At 39.4% G+C, this 20,533-nt stretch overlaps 1 protein-coding gene across 1 annotated transcript in view; it reads left to right on the top strand.

Moving 5' to 3' along the window:
- Positions 1-20,533, top strand: part of FNDC3B (fibronectin type III domain containing 3B) — a 354,949-nt gene that overhangs the window by 274,913 nt on the left and 59,503 nt on the right. The window contains exons 18-22 of the mRNA XM_037908819.2: positions 672-777; positions 2,632-2,804; positions 4,101-4,214; positions 6,147-6,296; positions 11,975-12,255. Of these exons, the coding sequence (XP_037764747.1) occupies positions 672-777; positions 2,632-2,804; positions 4,101-4,214; positions 6,147-6,296; positions 11,975-12,255 (824 nt within the window). The remainder of the gene's footprint in view (positions 1-671; positions 778-2,631; positions 2,805-4,100; positions 4,215-6,146; positions 6,297-11,974; positions 12,256-20,533) is intronic.

Genomic DNA, 20,533 nt, shown 5'->3' with positions numbered 1-20,533 from the left:
CTGTGTATCACAGGCCATTAAATGTTCACACAATTACCCTGGGTTGTGCTTGACTAAAGCATAATTGTGTTAGGCTAAAGCATATCTTTCAGAAAGACATCCAGTCTTGATTTGAAGACATCAAGAGAGGGAAAATGCACCTCTTCACTCGGTAGTTTGTTGCAATTGTTAATTACCATCATAGTTTAAAAAAAAAAAAAAAAAAAAAGCTTGATTTCTCATTTGAATTTGTCTAACTTCAGCTTCCAATTATTGGTTCTTCTTATGCCTTCCTCTGCTGTATTAAAGAGCCTTTTAGTACTCAGCATTCTTGAAAGCTCATTAGTACCCAGTATTCTTGAGAGCTCATTTGTACACAGTATTCTTGAGAGTCATGAGAAATACAGTAAAAAGGTAAAAAATCCTTTACTAAAATATTCACAAATACCAGTGAAAACAGTATATAAATGATGCTAATAAAATTGTGTCAATAATGCTCATATTAATGAAATGTTAACTAACCACTTGATAGTCTCTGATCCTACATTTTTCTCACTGTTTCTTTTTTGTCTGGCAAAATAGTATTTTTTTAGAAATGTCTTTGTTGTGAAGATCATGACTCACATCGTTGTCCCCGGTTTGTAGATGAGTTTTCAGCAGAATTACTAATCTTAGGTCCTATTCTTTTCCAGTGTTCTGAAAGTTTACCCGTGCGTACGCTTAGTGTTGCACCGGGTCACTGTCGGCCACCAAGAATGTTGGGGAAACCAAAACACAAAGAAGTTCAGCTACAGTGGGGTAAGTGATCAGTACTTGCAGCCATTTTAATTGTCAGGCAGAAACCTGGTTTCTGGTTATTTTGAAACCAAAACTTGAGCCACCATGTAAAGAATGAATTTACTCTCAAGATCTAAAGACTAAGTAAGTTGCTATAAGTCAGTAAGAGACTTTTTATTGACTTCAGTGTGCTTTGTATCAGGCTCTTGGAAATTAGTTGTCTTTATTTTTTCCTTTGGGTCTGATACTGCAGTCTGTTCCCACTGAAGTCAATTGGAAGTTCTGCCTATGTCCGTACTATAACAGAGTTTCTAACCATTGGCCTTTCATTGCAAAAACATCACATCACTTGAGATCCATTTTATTTCACTGCGCTCTTAGCCACAATGTTCTACTGTTTCATTTAGAATTTCACACAGTAATTTATACTGAGCCAGAACACAGTGAAAATATTAGGTGACTTTTTATTTTAAAATTTTTATTAAGGCAAATGTGCAATAAAACAAATATACTAAGTTGACATGACCAGCATAGTTCTTATAAAAAGCAGTTCCTTGCCTGTTTAGTGAGAATGAAATAGTAATTTAGGCATTTCAGAAGGTCATTGCGTGGTGACATCCTGCTGTTAAATTATTTGTTAGACGTGTCTAAGACACTGCTAAACTCCGGATAGTCTGTCGCAACACACATTTGTCAAATGGAAATGATCTCAGGTCCAGCACAAAGTCTAAGTTGCACTCATGTTCCAGGTCTCACGTTGGTTTGTACTTTGTGGCTGAGCACCACTTTGCGGAGTTCAGAACTGGGTAGCTTCAGTGGCAGATAATAGTATATTTCCTGAAGAGCCATTCAAAGGAGGTGAATAGCCAAAATAAAGCCCACGATATCAGTGAGCTGTTTAAAAAAAAAAAGAAGCTTATGGACTGTCCAAGTGATCCTCGCACACCCCTAATCCCCGTGGATTTCGCCAAGGCTACTGAATTGCTCAGAGAATGCAGGACTGAGCCTTCCTCCCCATCTGTAAAATGGGGATAATGATACTGACTTACCTTTTGTAAAGCGCTTTGAGATCTATGGATGAAAAGCATTATGTAAGAGCTATGTATTATAATTATTTAAAAGCTAATGAGTCCATTCCATTATTGGTCTGCACAAAACAGTGTGTATTGACAGCAAAATCAGCCCCACTGAGCTTTTGTAATCTATTTCCTTATTTTAAGGTTACTTTAAAAAGTCACCATATGCTTATGTTTTCATTTAGCAATATTAGTGTAATTTTTCCCTGTATTGAAGGAATGTACAGTTACTGCTTCATGGTTTTCCAGAAGCTGGGAACGGGTGACAGGAGCTGGTTTACATGATGATTACTTGTTCTGTTCATTCCCTTTGAAGCGCCTGGCATCGGCCACTGTCAAAAGACAGTATACTGGGCTAGATGGACCTTTGATCTGACCCAGTATGACTGGTCTTATATTCTTATGTTTTATGGCTTTGCAATTAAAGGAAGAGCAGATATCAGCCCCCATTGTGCAGTAGTATACCATGGGGGTTGTGCTTTCTACCAGTAGTAGAGCCCATTGATATAAATGGGCCTACTTGTAGTATTAGAATACCAGAGTAGCAGAGCTTTACAACGTGGGACACATAGCTACTACTAGCTGTGGGTCTTATCCTATAAATATTGAAAGACATGAATAACTTGATTCACTTGAGTGATCCCACTTACATATGTCTGGGTGTGGAACACTTATCAAAGAGGCGAAATCATTAGAGGTAGTATATATCTGTGGTACAAGGTGAATCAATGTATGATAATCATCACGTACATCTGTGACTTTATATCAACAGTAAATAAATGATACTGATTCTTTCCAGATGTCCCTGTGTCAGAAAGTGGTTGTCAAGTCTCAGAGTACAGTGTGGAAATGACAGAACCAGAAGAGGTTATTTCTGAGGTGTATCATGGCCCCGATCTAGAGTGCACGGTCAGCAACCTTCTTCCTGGAACAACATATCGGTTCAGAGTGAGAGCTTTGAATGACGGAGGGGTAAGGTTTAACATTCTGCACAGCATGAACAGCAGTGTCCAAAGAAGGATGCCAGGAGAGGGTTTTTTCCAGAATGTTTCTTCACATGTATATGAGAGAACAGTTATCCTGGCAGTGCATACACTAGTTCAGCTATAGCTGGTGAGTGGAAGGATGAAACGGAAAGGGGAATGTGGGAAAGGAAAAAAGTTGAGAGAAAAGGAGGTATCTGGGAAAGGAGAAAAGTGGAGAATAAAATGAAAGAGTTGGAGAAACTTAGGGAGAAGGCAGTGCATTGAGACTCAGAGGGCCCCATCCAGAGTGGCCCTTTGAAGCAAAGTTGAGAATGGCATTTCTGTTTAAACGTAGGTTCAGCTAAACTGGTCTACCGTTGAAAGTGTGTGAGAACTGTACTGAAGAGATATATTGGCCCACACATCTTTAACAACAACAAAAAAGATCTTTACCTTTATAGAGGCAAATGATACTTGAGTAATTTCAAGTAGGTCTTTGGACATTTTAGGGAAAACTTGTTTTGTTCATTAATAGTTTTTGATATGCTTTCATTTAACGTAGGGTACATATATTTTTTCAGATTCCTCGTAAAAACCTATTTACGTAATCCCATTAGGAATTAAAAGCCTGATCCTGTGTCCATTGAAATCAACAGAAGAATTCGAATTGACTTCAGTGTTGGATTGGGCCCTGTCTTCTTTTGTCTGAGCATCATTTCCAGCATTTTGAAAATGTATCCTCAGTGGGACTAAGTAGTCTAATGCATTGCTTACTCTGCTATCAGACTGCTCCCAAGAAATCTATTAGGTTTCTAAAGATTTGTATGCTTCAACAGTAGGGTCCCTGCTGACAGTTACTCAGCTCTTACATAACATAGAGCTTTTAAATAATGCAGATCACGGGGGAAAACTACCAAAATTAGTTCAGGTATTCGAAACCAAGAGTACCTGCAAATTGATAAGATATCCATTTCTTTCTTATGTATTAATTAATTGGGTGTATATATCAAAGTCTGATTTGCTAACTGTTCTGACTGACATATAAAAGCTAAGAGAGAGCCATTTCCTGTGAAGTAGCTTTGGACTGACGGTGTTTTAGGCAAACCATGTATTCTCAATAAGCAAGGCAACTTATAAGCAGTGAGGTGAAGTGAAGCATGCCAAGATAAGCTTTACATTGATAAGGTGTATATTAGAGGCCTAATCTGTCTTCAAGAAAATGTGTTATATTAAGAATATTTCTATGTATGGCTTATGAAACCCCTTTAAAGTGTGTGTAATATTTTTTTCCACCCCTTCCTAGTATGGGCCATATTCTGAAGCTACAGAAGTCACCACAGCAGCAGGACCACCCGGCCAGTGCCAAGCACCTTTCCTTTCCTTTGTGTCTGACACATGTGTACTTGTAAGCTGGGAGGTAAGACAAACACTCTTTGTATGTGTGATTTCTATCTTGCTTATCCAAACTAATATGATCATCGGTACTTGAAAGCTAATTCAAGAGCAGTTCACAATCTCAGCCCACTCAAAAATACTCTTGTACATACAGACAATAATCTTCCCTGCTTTTCTTTTTTAGAGTTGATCTTGAGTCACCGAGGTTTATTAGGGGCTTGAGAATGGAGACAAGGGGATCTCCTATCACTTCATCTTAATATAGGTCATAGGTCGGTAAAGAATGATCTCTCCAGGATTTTAGCATGTTGAATCCAATACACTGACTGGCTTCTGAACTGGAATCATGAAGTCAGCTATTCTGCAACTTTTTATGTGAGGCTAGAGTCCTTGATATCAAACAAACTCTGAGAGATATGCTATGTCAAAGCGACTCTCCCAAAATAAAAGGAGGACTTGTACCTTAGAGACTAACAAATTTATTTGAGCATAAGCTTTCGTGAGCTCCAGCTCACTTCATCGGATGCTGGAGCTCACCAAAGCTTATGCTCAAATAAATTTGTTAGTCTCTAAGGTACCACAAGTCCTCCTTTTCTTTTTGCAGATACAGACTAACATGGCTGCTACTCTGAAATCTCCCAAAATAGTCAGGTGTTACCTAGTTTCATATCAAAACCACATTAAATCATTAGTACAAAAGATGAAAGATGGTCTTGTGAATAAGGCACTAGTTTGGGACTCAGGAGATTTGAGTTCATTTCCCAACTCTGCCACCAACTTCCTCTGTGAGTTATGTGGGTTTTTTTCATACTCCCCTCGCCAGTAACTGGGGACTCTGTCGGACATACATAGATTCTAGTGTGTAATCAGATTGTCCTGAGGGTCCTCAAGGAAGAGCGCCTCTGCTGCTCACTTGGAGGCATGAAAGGCGAAACTTCTTTTATAATATTATGATACTAACGTGTGTGCCACATCAAGGGCCACGCTGCTTAAATTTCACCATCATCCTTAGCTGTGTTAGCTTCTCTGACTCTACTGTCCTGTACCTTGCCCATCAGCTTGATGGCTGACTTCCACTGGGCGCTGCAGGCCTCTCTCCAAACCAGAAGCAGTACTTTTCGGTTGGTATGATTTTCTGGGAAATATAATTATGCATTTTTAATGACTTGAGTACGTCATTTAACCATGACTCTCCCACAGGTGCATTGAGACCACTAATTCTGGTCTAGAAACAAAAGCTTGTGCTCAAATAAATTGGTTAGTCTCTAAGGTGCCACAAGTACTCCTTTTCTTTTTGCAAATACAGACTAACACGGCTGCTACTCTGAAACTTTTCTGTGTGGTTTAAGGCTGTGCTGCTACCAAGTCAGCCGAGTGGGGAGAAATTTTTATTGTGAAAGTCGTGATAGAAATTAAGGCCTATAGTGCCTGCTGTGTAAATGTCCTCTCTTCCATGAATTAGGACTTTTCCACCCTTAAAACACTAAAACGGCACAACTGCAGCTGCACCACTATCGCATTTCAGTGTAGTCTCGACACTACTAATGCGGACAGGAGATGTTCTCCCGTCGGTGTAGGTAATCCATCTCCCCAAGAAGCAGTCTCTAGGCTGTTGAAAAAATTCTTCCATCAACCTACCGCTGTCTACGCCAGGGGTGAGAAAAGCTTAGTTACGTCTCACACCCCTGAGAGACATAGCTATGCTGATGTAAATTCCCAGTGTCTACCAGACCTTAGTTTCTTTCAAGCAGATAGAGTTAGCACAGTTCTGCTAAACAGGCTTCGTTTTGGTAACCTATTCTGGGGCACGAATTCAGAATGTGTCCATTTGCAGTGATCATGGTTTCTCATTATGAACTCGTTTTTATGCATTTTTCTCCTTAACCTGTCAAACGTGATGAGGTAGGCTTCCATCTTTAAACTGAACTACTAAATACAAAGATTTGTTTTGCAGAGTCCTGAATGCTCTGGTGCCGACATCTCTGAATACAGATTAGAGTGGGGAGAAGATGAGGAATCTCTGGAACTCATGTATAATGGCACAGATACCAGTTTTGAAATTAGTGAATTGTCAGCAGCAGCACATTATTGCTGTAGATTACAGGTACAGAAGCTTATTATATTTTGTATAGATCAAAATCTAAGATGTAAACACAATTTACTTCCACTGGATTTTTATTGTCATCATTAACTGCTTTGAAATGAGGTACTTTGTAAGTCAGAAGAAATATACCTTTCTCCTAAATTGTGTAGCACTGATGCGTAATCAAACGATTTAGATTCTAAACAACTCAGATTGATGAACAGAGGGAGTTAATAGATCTTTCAGCCTTGGAAAATCGCTCCTGTTCATCACATGCTTTAATTTCAATGAATAATACTGTTGACAAACAGCCGGCCCAGATAGCGATACTCTTGCACTAAAATAGAAATATAATGTTTTAAACTTTAAAAAAAATAATCCCAAATTTTGAGTTGGCTCAAGCTTGGAAATGGTATGTAAATGACATTACCTCCCAAATGGATGTTAAAGATTCCCCTATCTTAAACAGTAATCTCCAACATCTGTTTCATTTATTAAGTTAAGCAAACCATCTGAGTAGCTGATAAGATTCCTATGCACATGGGTGGCTGCAGCTGGCAATGTAATGTACTTGCCATTTTCACCACCTCATCTCTTGAATTTATATCATTGTCTAGTGAGTCTCTGTAATGATTTTCTTCTCTTTGATATTTACGCTTCTCCCATTATTTTCAATAAAAAGCAACCAAATTAAAATATAAATCCTCTGATGGAACTGGATTCTTCTCCTGTCAAGTCCCCTGAAAAAATAGAAGAGATTTAGCAAAAAAGAGTGAGGCAAAATTCTACACCCAAGCCTGCACAGCTTTGGAGACTCCTCCACAAGGTTTATTTATGTGCAAAGGCAGAACACCAGCAATAAATCCAACCAAGAATTCATATACCTACCCAGCTGGCAAAGGGTGGAAAATTGTTTCCCTTGAAAATCTTTTAGCTTGGACCACCTAGGGTTCATCACTTTGATCGAAGGCCACAAGCCCTCAGTCAAGTGTTTCTTTTCTTTTTGAACTCTTTCAAGTCAAGTGTCCCGTAAGATTCTCTCTAGTTCTTCAGCAGCTGATTCAAAGCCAAAGAGCCTCAAATAGAGTCCCACAGCCCATCCTCACTCATGGTCTGCTGTATTTGTCTGACTTCATTGTCACAGGACCTACACCTTGTATGGTCATTAGTTTGGGAAACTAATTGAAAGAGCATGTGTGAGAGGAGTGGCACTGCAAGCCAGAGATCACATTCCATATGCCTGAGAAGGAAAGCTTTTTGTTTTCTGTCTTCTAAATTGGCATTTAGACTTCATTGAGCTGGGGGGACACTGTGATACCAGTTTCGTGGTGCATGGGGAACTCTAATATTTTTTTAGTGTTAAAAAATGGAAACCGCCAACTGTATAGTATTTTTGGAGGGGGAGTGTACATTTATTTTAAATGATCCAGCAGAGAAATGTTCCACTACACTAATGTCTAACAGATTTTAACGCCTCAAGCAAAACTTAATCCATAGTCAGAAGATAAGAAAAATGTATAACAACATAGATACATTTTATTATTAAAGCCCACCAGTAATCCATGCAATAGAATTCTAGAGGGCCTCTGCCTGCCAAGCTGGTCCTTACTTTGTGTAGAGTAGTATCTGTCTTACAAAGTGTATTTCAGAATGCATTAGAGCATTAAACAGTAACAGGGTAGAGAGTAGAATTATGAGATACGGGCAAACGAGAAGTGTTTAATAATTAATGGAGATTTGCTTTGGGTATGTGTCTTAAAATAATAAATAAAAGGATAAAGGGCAAAAATACAAATCATTCTTTCCTTTGTGACTATTAGAGACATTAACAGGAAAACTTAATTTTTCACTCTAAGATATAAAGAATTTTGTCTAACCCTTGTTACTCTTTCTTCTAACAAAACACACATCATTATCTCAATCCGTACAAATCTAATAATGGAGAGAATCAGGCATAAATGACTAGAGGGAGGCCAGTTTGTCTTTGTTTAAATTTAAAAAAAAAAAAAATTAGTAGCATTAGTGAAAATTCCCTAAAACACTCATGCCCTCCACCCAGGGAAACATTGTGACATTTACTGGGGTGGGGGACGGAGGAGGAAACATCTGGTAAGCAAACGAAAATTAAATACCCATCAATTATGTTGATGAGGTTGTCCAATAAAACAGTTATAAGCACCACTAAAACAAATTGCTTGGAGCAAGATACAGATTGCCAAACACTGGTTTACAGGCGAGACACATAATGTCATTGACAGACCGCAAAATGAGGCTCGCTTTAGCAGCTATAGGAGCGCTTCACTAGATAAAAGATGTCCCTGGAGCAGGATTTGTTTTTAAGGGCTTATAAAGGCTAACAAATGCAGCTTTATCATCTCTTCCTTCAGCACACCAGCTGAACAAAACATCTAATAGAAAAACAGAATGAGGTTTTCTATTTATCCCATGCATAGTAAACAAAATTATTCAGATACAGCAAAATGTAGGGGAGAAAACACATGCTTGTTGGTCCTTTGCCCATGTTACTCCCACTTAAGACACTGAAAAGCCCAACTCAGCAGATCTTTATTCTTCTGTTGGGGAAGGTGGGGTTTGCCTGCCCCACTCTACCACGGACAAAGCAAGGTGTTTGGTGTGAATTGTAATGGAGACTCAAATCCATCTGTTCAAAGACTATGCCTCTGCACAGATTTCTGGCTCACTGGTAGAACAACTCCTTCATGACCTATGCTATAACAAATTCCGTGTCTGGGGTTGCACTGTAACACGTAACAGTTCTGATTCCAATCAGTAGAGAGCAATAATACATGTAAACCCTAGCTAATTCATTACCATAGTAATGAAGTACCAAAGTTTTATTAATCTGTTTTTATCCATTTTACTAGAATATTTTGTAACGGTGTAAGTGATAGAGTATACCAATGGAAAAGTTGAAATAACAAAGTCTGATGATTAATGGATGGTACTTCAAAGGTAGAAACATTGGGCCAGATTTTGAAACTTCAGATTTCCACTGGTGTCACTGAATTTGGCCTAGGAGTTAGATATAATGGTTGCTTTATTTTCTCGTGGAAAAAATTAACAGCTGTGAGTGCTTTAGTTGTGGTTTATATGTGGGATCTTAGAAAAAAGCATATGCCATGCTAAGGTAATGTTTTATTTTCATGGGAATTATGAAATTATTAATAATTAGTATGAAATTTTCAAATTAACTTCCTAAATTAGGACCCTGTAGGCACACTAAATTAGGACCCTGTACCGCTCTTAAGCAGGCCAAATGACCACTGAAGTCAGAGGGAGATCTACCTGAGTAAGCAGAACATCTGGCCTTGCAGATGTAACCATAAAGTAATGGGGATTTTGATAGCAAAGGGCTTAGAAGGGCTGATCTTTAAAAAAGGTTAATGGTGACAATTCAATACAATTAATATTAACAAAAAGGGGGAAGGAACACAAGCCGAAATAAGGAAAGAATGGGTTAAAGAATATTTAGATAAGTTAGGTGTATTCAAGTCAGCGGAGTTTGATGAAATTCATTCTAGGGCACTTCAGGAACTAGCTGAAGCAATCTCAGAACCATTAGCAATTATCTTCAAGAAATCGTGGAGGAGAGGTGAATATTATAGGGCAAATATAGTACATGTCTTTAAAGAGGGAAACAAAGAGTACCTGGGGAATTATAGGCCAGTCAGCTTTAACTTTGATACCTTAAAAATACTGGAACAAAACATTAAATAATCAATAAGCACCTAAAGGATAATAGGGTTCTCAAACTTCATTGCACCGTGACCCCTTTCTGACAACAAAAATTACCACATGAGCCCAGGAGGGGGACCGAAGCCTGAGCCCACACCTGGGCAGGGGGTCCAGAGCCAAAGCCCGAGCCCTACCACCCCAGGTGGGGGGGCCAAAGTCATTGCTCAAGGGCTTCGGCCCTAGGTGGGGGGCCTGTATCCCTGAGCCCATGCCACCAAGGGCTGAAGTCCTCAGGCTTGGGTTTTGGCCCTGGGCCACAGCAAGTCTAACGCCAGCCCTGACGACCCCATTAAAATGGGGTCGTGACCCACTTTGGGGTCCCAACCCACAGTTTGAGAACCGCTGCTCTATGACAACCTAGTTCCTATTTCTCTAACCCCTTCCCCCTCAAAGCCCAGCCAGGGGGCCGGAAACCCACAACCCCTCACCCCAGAGCATAGGTGCCGACTCCATGGGTGCGCCAGGGCTGGAGTACCCACAGAAAAAAATTAGCAGGTGCTTAGTGCCCACTGATAGGCAAGCTCCCTTCCTACCCGCCCCACGCCCCCACCTAACTCCCTGCTCCTGCCCCAACTCCTCCCCGTCCCTCTCAGGGCATCCTGCACGCCACGGAACAGCTCTTCAGCAGCGTGAAGGAGGCATGGGGAGGGAGGGAAGGAGGGGCAGGAGCAGGGACAGGGTGTGCTTGGGGGAAGGGGTGGAAAGAGGCAGGGAAGTGGTGGAGCAGGGGCAGGAAGAGGCGAGGCAGGGGTACGGCCTTGGGGGAAGAAGTTGAGTGGAAGCGGCATCAGGGATGGAACAGGGGTGGGAAGAGGCGGGGTGGGGTGGGGTGGTGTCTTGCGGGAAGGCACCAGGTGGGGGCGGGACCAGCCTTACCCAGATACCCACATTACCCCTCCCCCCTTGCCCAGATACCTGCACCCCCGCCCAGAGCCCAGCCGGGGGGCCAGACACCCACAACCTCTCCCCCCCAGAGCCCAGCCCTCCAGCCAATATGCCCGAACCCCCTATCCCCCAGAGCCCAGCCAGGGGGCCTCCCTCAGCCCAGGCACCTGCGCCCCCTATCGCTCAGAGCCCAGGAATCCAGAGGGAGAAACAGTATGATGCTCGGTCCTAGGTTTGTGTGGCGTTTCCTGCATGCTGCCCTCTCCTTCCCTCGAGGTGTGTGGGGAACTGCAGCTGCCGGGAACCATCCAGCTCCCCATCCCCCAGCAGTGTCTTCTGTGTGGAAGCTGGGCTCCACCAGGTCCAGCAGCCCCTAATGGTGGCCAGCAGCACTGCAGCCCATTTGCGCACACAACATTAATTTCTGCAAAATTCTGCATTGCGCTGTGGCACAGAATTCCCCCAGGAGTAAATAATACAACAATATAGCAGCAGTTATGAGGAGCCCTTTCCTGCTTCCTGAGTCAATCTTTTAAACTGCCTGCTTTCCTTCCTGGGTTCTCTGGCTGGTGCGCTAATTATCTCATTAACTCGTTAGTCTACCAGCAGTGTAAATACTCCCTTCCACCTTAACCACAGCCAGTGCCCTGGGTGTTTTAAGTGACCAGGGTACTGGCTTCCACAGATCCCAATTTGAAGCTGCTAACGGCACCCTGTCACATGGGTGCACACCTGGTTGAAAGATTGCTCAGAGTGGCTCACTGTTAAACTGGAAGGGTGCAAATTGGTTACTGCTAAATTTGATTAAAATGGTTATGCAGGGAAATTATATATATATTTTGAAAGACACTTCAGACTATATAAGTGACACCTCTGGATAATAGAGAAAGATATTAATTGTTCTCATACAGATAAACGGCATAAATTATTAAGTGATGAATTATTAAGGTGATAGGTATCTAACTTTTCCAGGCTGCAAGGTACATTGGTCTAAGTTTATTTGATTGCCTTGTGAAATGAAATGTGTGTTGCTCTAAAAACATTATTTTGTTCCACAGGCTATAAACCAGGCAGGAGCTGGACCCTACAGTGATCTAGTAACTTGCAGGACTCCAGCATCAGTACCTGATGCAGTCTGTACCCTCTCTGTATTGGAGGATGAGCATATGGATGCCTATCAGATATCGCCCTCTGTGTGCCTTGTTTTAAACTGGGAAGAACCGTGCAATAATGGGTCTGAGATTACTTCTTACAACATAGACCTTGGTGACATTAGCATTCCAGTTAGTAACGTTACAAGTTATGTTATTGATGATCTGCTTCCAGAAACCTCATACCGGTGAGTGTCATCATCCTGCCATTTCTCGGTACAGTAATGAAAACTCATGTTGATATCACACAGATTAACTAGATAAGGGGAATCTTTATAGGATGTATCATAAAGAAGAAAAAGAAGTCACTATCCTTAAACATCTAGCAAAAGTGTAATGATGTCTTTATGGAGTGAATTGGAATAGTTCAGGTTTGAAGATGCGTTCTCTTTGTTCACCTTTTTCTATCTTCTTTTGTCTCCATTTCCCGCCCCCATTTATCTTCTTTATTTTCTCTATTTGCTTTGTCCTTGTTTTTGTCTTATGTGTTTGGAAACTGTATTAGTTAATCTATGAAGCAAATACCAAGACAGATAAAATTCATAATAATCTAATGGGGTTTACAAACCCCATACTGAACACGGGTAGAAGGGAGAGGAGAGTCTTCCTGGCTTACAGGCAACCAGGCTCACCAGCCCCCAGCATAGCTGCCAGAACTTCCAGTCATGGAGGCATCCACCAACAGCTGGGACCAATAAGGAAGACAAGTGTAGCAATAAAGGAAAAACAGAGAGAGATGGGGAGGCAGAAAGGCCTGGGCTAGTGAAGGGGCAAGTGCCCTGTGGCAGTCTGCCTCTAAGAAACTAACAGGGAGACAAAGGAAGACTACAAACCCTGGAGTTTAAGGGCTGATAATCTAAAATGAGTCTAAGTTGATGGTCTGGGCTAATTTGAGATGAGTAGAGGGGAGACTGGTTAGGGGAAAGCTCAGTCCTCCAAAGAGACTGTCCCAAGAGCAGTTGACAAGTGTACATTCCAGAATCTGGAAATGATAAATGCTTCTAACTACCATAGTGCTGTGTTTATTGCAATGTATCATTTTTCAGATTCTAATCAGTAATATTCTTTTAAGTGTTTATAGGTATTATTAACTAAGTAATTTTCTTATATGGCAAATAAGTTGTGTACAGTTTAAAATGGTGATTTAATGTATGTTCTTTTGAGTAGCTATATTTGCCATCTCTTTAATATGAAAAAAATAACTAAAGAAGATGAAATTTGGGATTAAGTGATTGGCTCTTAACAACTCAAATTCTAAATTTTATTCTAAAATGTCTTCTCCAAATGTGTATTCATCCTTTGAACTAATCTGATTTTCATGCTTTTCATGATGTCTTTCTAATTGCTGCTAGAATTTAAATTATCTTAAACAGTGATTAGCAGATGAATAGTAATACACAGTGGCATTGATCATGTCAAGGAAGCTCTTTTTAAAAAAAAAACAGTTATTCTTATAGATACGTAATACAGAAAAATCTGATTGTACAATTGAAGAAATTAGACACAGCACAGACTCGCAATATCATTTGTCATGAATAATCATGCAAACATTGTGCAGCCTAGCTAGAATGCTCCACTCTGTTTTCAGATTTTAACACAACAGCACTGAGAATGGTATAGTGGCATCTAGCTTCTTACCAGCCTGTGGAAATGTAAAATGTGAATATAAACTGCAAGTGGATGGCTCAGGGATTGCTACTGGGATATGGAGCCTTTCGCTTTCAGGTCACTAGTTCAAATCCAGCCAACACTGATAATGACCAAAAGTCGTTAGTATTGAAAAACCCATCAGTGGCTTATATCAAATGAGCTGGAAGTTTTAGTTCAGATCCAGCTGGACAAATGTCAACATGACAAAATTCTTCATCAGAATTGTGACCTTATCAGCAGTCTCAAAGGATTGACTAGGTATAGAGATGGAACTACTCTCCCCCCTACCAGTGGTCCCTAGAAGTAACAGGATGGTGTGAGGAGGCTTCTGTTGCCTGGGCACTACATTCACTTTAGAAATTTTAAAAGAGGAGCCATCAATAGAAAAATATCAAATGTATCTCTTTCTCCTCTTCATAGAATCATAGGACTGGAAGGGACCTGAAGAAGTCTTTTAGTCCAGTCCCCTGCACGCAAGGCAGGACTAAGTATTATCTAGACCATGACTGACAGGTGTTTGTCTAACCTGTGTTTGTCTTGTGAGCTGCTACTTAATTTTTTTAAGAGCTGCCCTTAGTTGGTCTGGAACATCTTGTTTTCTCCTTATTACATGTGAGATCAGATGCAGGAGCAACTAAAACAAAATAAAAGGTTTTGATCAGCACCAAGTGACTCTATACAATCAGCCAGCACTTTTCATTAATATTAGTAACTGGGTCACAGAAAATGGGGCATCTAAAAATTCTGTTTGTTTTTTTTTTTAGCTCATGTTTTGTTCTTCTATAGCTGCTGTTAGGTAGGTGTCCTGATCTCCAAAGCCTGGAAAAAGAGATCAGAACTAAAAGTTGTGGTAAGCTTTAGGTTCCTCTTCACTAATCATACAGCAGCTCTTTCTGTGAGACTCTTGTTCTGGCTCCCTCTGAGCAGAAGTATTATACTGAGGTCATACTATGATTTATGCCCTGAATCTTAGTTTACATTCTAACTTCTTTACTTTTCATAAGGCGCCATATTAAATTATGTGATTTTAGCTTAGGAGTGTGATTGTCTCTGATCTGAATGAAAAAGTGAAACCATAAACATTAACTATTTAACTGGTCACAATGATTGCTGTGGGACCAAGCTTCTAAAAATGGTCTGATGAGAACAAGAAGAAGAAAGTGTTGAGTCAGGAAGCAAAAATACACAGCGGGGCATCTTGTACTTTTCAGAAAATACCATACCTCAGCTGTCTTGGAAAGCAAAGGGCCAAAGCAAGTTGCAGAAGCAGCTCATGCAGCACTGACCATACTTTGTAGTATTGTGCTAATAAAAATAGCTCTGAAGAAAGAAACTTTTAAAATAATTGTTGGTGGATTTTTGTTCACACACACACATACCCCATCTGTGTATATCCAGTCTATCCATGATATTTTTAGCACACCAATCATCATATTACCTAGGCATAACATAAGAAGGTTGTTATTTACCACCTAGGCATAACATAAGAAAGGCATAACATAACATTACGTAGGTATAACATAAGAAGGTTGTTTAATTAATTGCCATTTGCAAATCCCTTTGAGCTACTCTGAATTGGAAGTATTATTATTTTACGATATATGGGGGTATAGTAAAGCTGTGTTAAATTTGTGCAATGAAAGCAAGTGAAAGTTACCTGGCATTAGGTTTCTTTTCAAACCCAAACATTAAGCAAGACCTTGGAGATTATCAAATCTCTTGGCAACCCTGGTCTGAGTTTAAAGTCAGCAAAACTAGTCAAAACTCTGTGGTTTCAGTGGCATTTCACTGCCAGGTTTTGGGTTTGTTTGAAGCCAGAATCTCAAAGCAAACCTCTAGTTAGCAAGAACCAAAATTGGAAAAATGCATATTTTGCACAGCAGTAGTTTACCAAGTAAGTCTGCACACTGAGCTGATAGTATAAAAATAGTTTAAATAAAATAAAACCCTTAGATATGCAAAGCACTTCCCTGTAAACAGCCTGAAGATGATCTGAGAGGATGTGACAGAGTCTTCCGCTTAAAGATCTGTAAATATGTCCCAAAATTTAGATGCTTTGGATATGTTTGGTTGGTAGTCAAATTGGTCATGTGACTAGCTGCACTTTATCTCTACCTGCCTGCCCCAGAGAACTTTGGAAAATTCAGCTTTGACTGGGACAAAGATTGTCCTAATCTAGGAAAATGACTTACCCACCATCTTTTTAATACTAATGTCTGCTTCAACTGCTTCTGAGTTCACTCGTAGCTAGCAAAATCCGTACATGCTGAAGTGTTCTTCTTCAGTGCAGCTCTTTGTAATTTAGGGAAATTGTTTGTCACAAGGCTCCAGCCCAGTTTAGGGACTTGTTGAAAGGGTTCATACTGTTTGTTAATTATATAAGCCCATAGTCAACCATGTGCATTTCAAGTTTACTCTGCACACTAATGGACTGTTTAAAATTCACATGACAGAGTTAGACATTGTCACTGAACAAAGGCATAAAATGGAATGCTTCAGATGCTCTTGTTGTATATTATGTGCTTATTTCTGTGCTCTTTAGAGAGGAAAAATATGTAATATCAAAATGCAACTCCTGGGATCTGCTTTTCTGTAACAAAAATGGAAACAGTCATTTCAGTTGCTTAGTACTAACGCATTAGAGCAAAATTTCATGTGCTGACCTTCATTTTTGCAGGCACAAATTATTGGCTTGTTCATTTTTGTACTCATAAGCCATTTAACTAGGGCAATCAGGAACTTGGACTTCAAAATGACATAAATGGTAAATAGAAATAATTGCCAACATAAGCAAAAATGAAGGCCTGGTTAAGGTTTAACAAAGAAAACCCTAAATCTTCAGGCACAAAAAAAATTGCGGATTCTTTTAAAATGGTTTCTTTCTGCCAATATTGCTGTTTTCCAGTATCTAAGCTTTCATTTAAAAAAAGGAAATGGGATTAATTGTAGAGTTGAACACACTGTCTTCCAATCAAAGTTTGATCCTGCAGTGTGTTGAGAACATGCAGTACCTCAAAGGAAGTATTCCTTCTCTCTCAAGATTAGGCCCTGAACCTAAAGAAGAAGTGGAATTTTTTGGAATTCTCTATTTTATGTTAATGAGATCTTGCCTTTGTTGCTTAGACTTATAGCTATTCGTGCCAGAAGGAACTGTTATGATTATATACTCAGACCTCCTGAATAACACAGGCTATAGAAATTCACCCAGTAATTTCTGCATCAAGCCCATAACTTCTGGTTGAGCTAGGTCATATCTTTTAGAAAGAGACATCCAGTCTTGATTTAACGATTTCAAATGATGGAAAATACACCACACACATTCCTTGGCACATTAGTGATTAATTACCCTCCATTGCATCTTATTTCCCATTTGAATTTGTTTAGCTTCAACTTCCAATAATTAGATTTTATGTGGTTGTGTGCTATTAAAGAAACCTATTTTGAAATCTCCCAGTGTAGGTACTTACAGAATAGATCACAATCAAGTCACCTCTGTATATTCTCTTTGATAAGCTAAGGAGACTGAACTTCTTAAGTCTCTCACCAGAAAGGTTTTTCACTCTTCGAATTATATTTGTAGCTCTCATCTGAACCCCTTCCAATTTTCAGCGTCCTTTTTGAAGTGTGGACATCAGAACTGGACACAGTTTTCCAGTAATGGCTTCTCCAATGCCTTGTACGGGGGATGTACCCGTTCCTTATTCCTATTCAGTACTCCCAACTTTGTGTATGTGTATATCACTGTGTGTGTGTGTGTGTGTGTATGTATATCACTCTGTGTGTTTGCGTGTATGTGTATATTCACAGTAATAGCAAAAAAGTAAATATCTTCATCCTCAAATGTAGGGCCTGATCCTGCGTATCTTTACTCACACAATTAATTTGTACTTAGCACGAGTAATCTCATTGACTGCAGTGGAGGTGTAAAGTACTTGAGCATGTAAAGGTTTACAAAAAGGGACCCTTACTTTTTATTAAGTGAAAGTTAATAAACTCTTCTGTTCTGACCTCTTGTATAACATAGGCCATAGAATTCCATCCATAATTTCTGCATCAAGTCCACTAGTTCAGTTTCTTTACTAGACTTTCTGTGAGTACTTACTGCAGTACAGCTCCTTGTATATTTTTGAAGTACAGTTACAACAATTGAGATTACATATTGCAGCAGTATTTTTATCACATAAAAGATGGAATTTCTGTCAAAACTTCCTTTAACTGTTTTTTGTATGATTTGATAAGACTGTAAGTGAATAAATAGCCCATGGTATGCCAGCTGAAAATGGTGAAAAACTTACTTTTAACTACTGGATTTTAGGGGAGAAATTATCTTTTGTTTTCCTGTTAGGTACACTTTGTTCCTATGTTTTGTCTTTCTGTTTTTCCTGATTAAGGATGCTGTACTGTTGTGATTCCATCCTCCCTCCCTACCGGCCACTCCACACCCCCAAGCAATTCGGCAGACTTGTTAAGGAGTGTTTGTTTACGCATGCATCACTGACATACTTAGCCATCTTACTGAGTATTTCTTTTAATAGGATAACTTATTTTAAGTTTGGCTTATAAGCATCTATGGAAATAAAAACATTGCAGTTGCAATTTGTAAACCATGTCAAGGGAAAGACCTTTCTGAATGAAAACAGAAATGCATATGAAAATATCTCTGAGGATTGAGCTTTGTGTGTTTTGAAGCAAAGGGCTCAGTCCAGCTGTCCTTGAGCTACCAGTAGAAGTTTTACCAGAGTAAGGACCTGCAAAATTGGGCTCAGTGTTCCAGAGCTCACAAATATTTATAAATATTTATGTGTGTAATTTAACCATTGAAAGTCCTGAATAGATTATGCTTCTTTCTTCCTTTTTAAGACTATGGAGTTTTGCCTGAGTAAGAAGGAATGCAGATCTCATACTACGCCAGCTAAAATAATTATAAAGCCTCCCCATTCATTTCAATGCTCAAAAGCAGGCTCATAGAGAGGAAGGATGGTCTAGTCTTAGCCTGAGACTTGGGAGATATGGGTTCAAGTACACCTCCATTACAGACGTTCCTGTGCCTCAGTTTCCCAGCTGTAAAATGGGAATAAAGGTGCCTCACAGGACTGTTGTGAGGATAAATGCATTAAATATGGTCCTGTGCTTAGATACTTAGGCAATGGGGGCCATATTAATACCTTAGATAAAGTAGAATTTTGAGTCTAATCATGCAGTTTTGCCTTCTTAAGGACTGAAGGATCAGGTTAGTCACTGTCAAACTAGAAATAATACCTTATTCTACCACAAAATATTTAATTCAGCTTAATCTAGGCTATAATATTAGACATGAATCCTATTTTTCACTCTGCGCTTTCTCCTTTCTAGAAATGGAAGAGTTTATATTTGCTATCCTAGCTCTTAGACATTGCTTTTCACAAGAATGGGTACACTGCGTTAATTTTATGAGAACTTGTATATCAAACTCTTCTCATGTCAGGCTGCTTAAGAATAATTCAGAAGTGATTTTCCAGCTTGCACATGGAATACTATACAAATTATTCCATTACCAAACCGAAAATAACATCCTTTTCAGCATATTTATTTTCCTGGGTCAAGAACATTTTAAAATATGATCGGTTATTGAAGGTCCTATAAGAGTTTCTAAATTTGCCTGATCTGAAAAATTATGTTTCCTGAATCTAATTGAAAAGAGCCAGTGGGAAAATACAAAAATGGATACAAGTGATAGAGAGATCTGATGCCAAGACTAGAAGCATTAGGTAATGTCCCCCAAATTTACTGTTTACATTTTCCAAATATTTGTTTTAAAATTATGATTGGTTCATTTGAAAGTAGCCCTAAAAAACCCTCCATTGTTTCAGCTTTTTTAAGTTTACCTTAGAAATCACTATTAAAGGCTGGGTAAGAGTGACTTTATGAATGGTTTTTAACACAAATATTTCAATGTAAAGTCTTAAATAAAAATAACTTGTGTGTGTATATAGATGTTTATAGTGATTGTTTCACTGTTTCCTTGTTCTGATGTATCTTATGTCTTATGTATCTGTTGCCTGTAGCCTTAGACTTGGAGTGAAAGCTGTTTGGGCTAGCTGTGTTATATGTAGAGCTGGGTGAAATTTTTTCAGTAAATAGAAATTTTATTGAAAAATGCATTTTTCAGGACTCCAAAACTATTCACAACTTTGGTTCTAATTTAGCAAATAGTTTCAGCAGAAAAAAAAAGTAGAAATGTCAAAACATTTCGGTTTTACATTTTTTAAATGAACCATTTCTAAATGAAATGTTGTTTTTAAAATGTCGACATTTTAACCCTTTCATTTAATCTGAGTAAATGTTTTTCTATTTGTTGTTTTGTCAAGGAAACCTCAAAACTAACCAAATTGATTTGGGATTTTTCAGTTCGGCCACCAAACCAAAATATGAATTATTTGCTTAGCTGTAGTTATGTACTTGTACAGTGCCTTCCACAATGTGCCCCTAGCCTCTAGGCACCACTTTAATCCAAATAATAAATAACAGTACCACAGAGAAAAAGAGAGACAGAGTGTAAATATTCCTTGAGTCTCACTGCCTCATTTGCACCCACATGAAGGCCAGTGTAGTCTGGCCCATCGTATCCAGCTGTATGAACAGATGGATATACACTCAGCCACATATGTCCAGCATTACACTGACAGTAGCAACTTGGCAAAGACTTACAAGTGATAGCATCAGTGAGGACTTGCCTGGCAAGTTCTAATTTGGTAGAGTCAAACAAACCACTAGTTGTTGCTTTTCCGAGGTGTATGTTTGGGAAGATGCCTTTTATTTTGATTTGAGGCTGAATGC

This window comes from Chelonia mydas, chromosome 9, assembly GCF_015237465.2.
Source record: "Chelonia mydas isolate rCheMyd1 chromosome 9, rCheMyd1.pri.v2, whole genome shotgun sequence".
In the NCBI taxonomy this organism is placed as follows: Eukaryota; Metazoa; Chordata; order Testudines; family Cheloniidae; genus Chelonia; species Chelonia mydas.
This window is presented reverse-complemented; position numbering and strand designations above follow the sequence as displayed.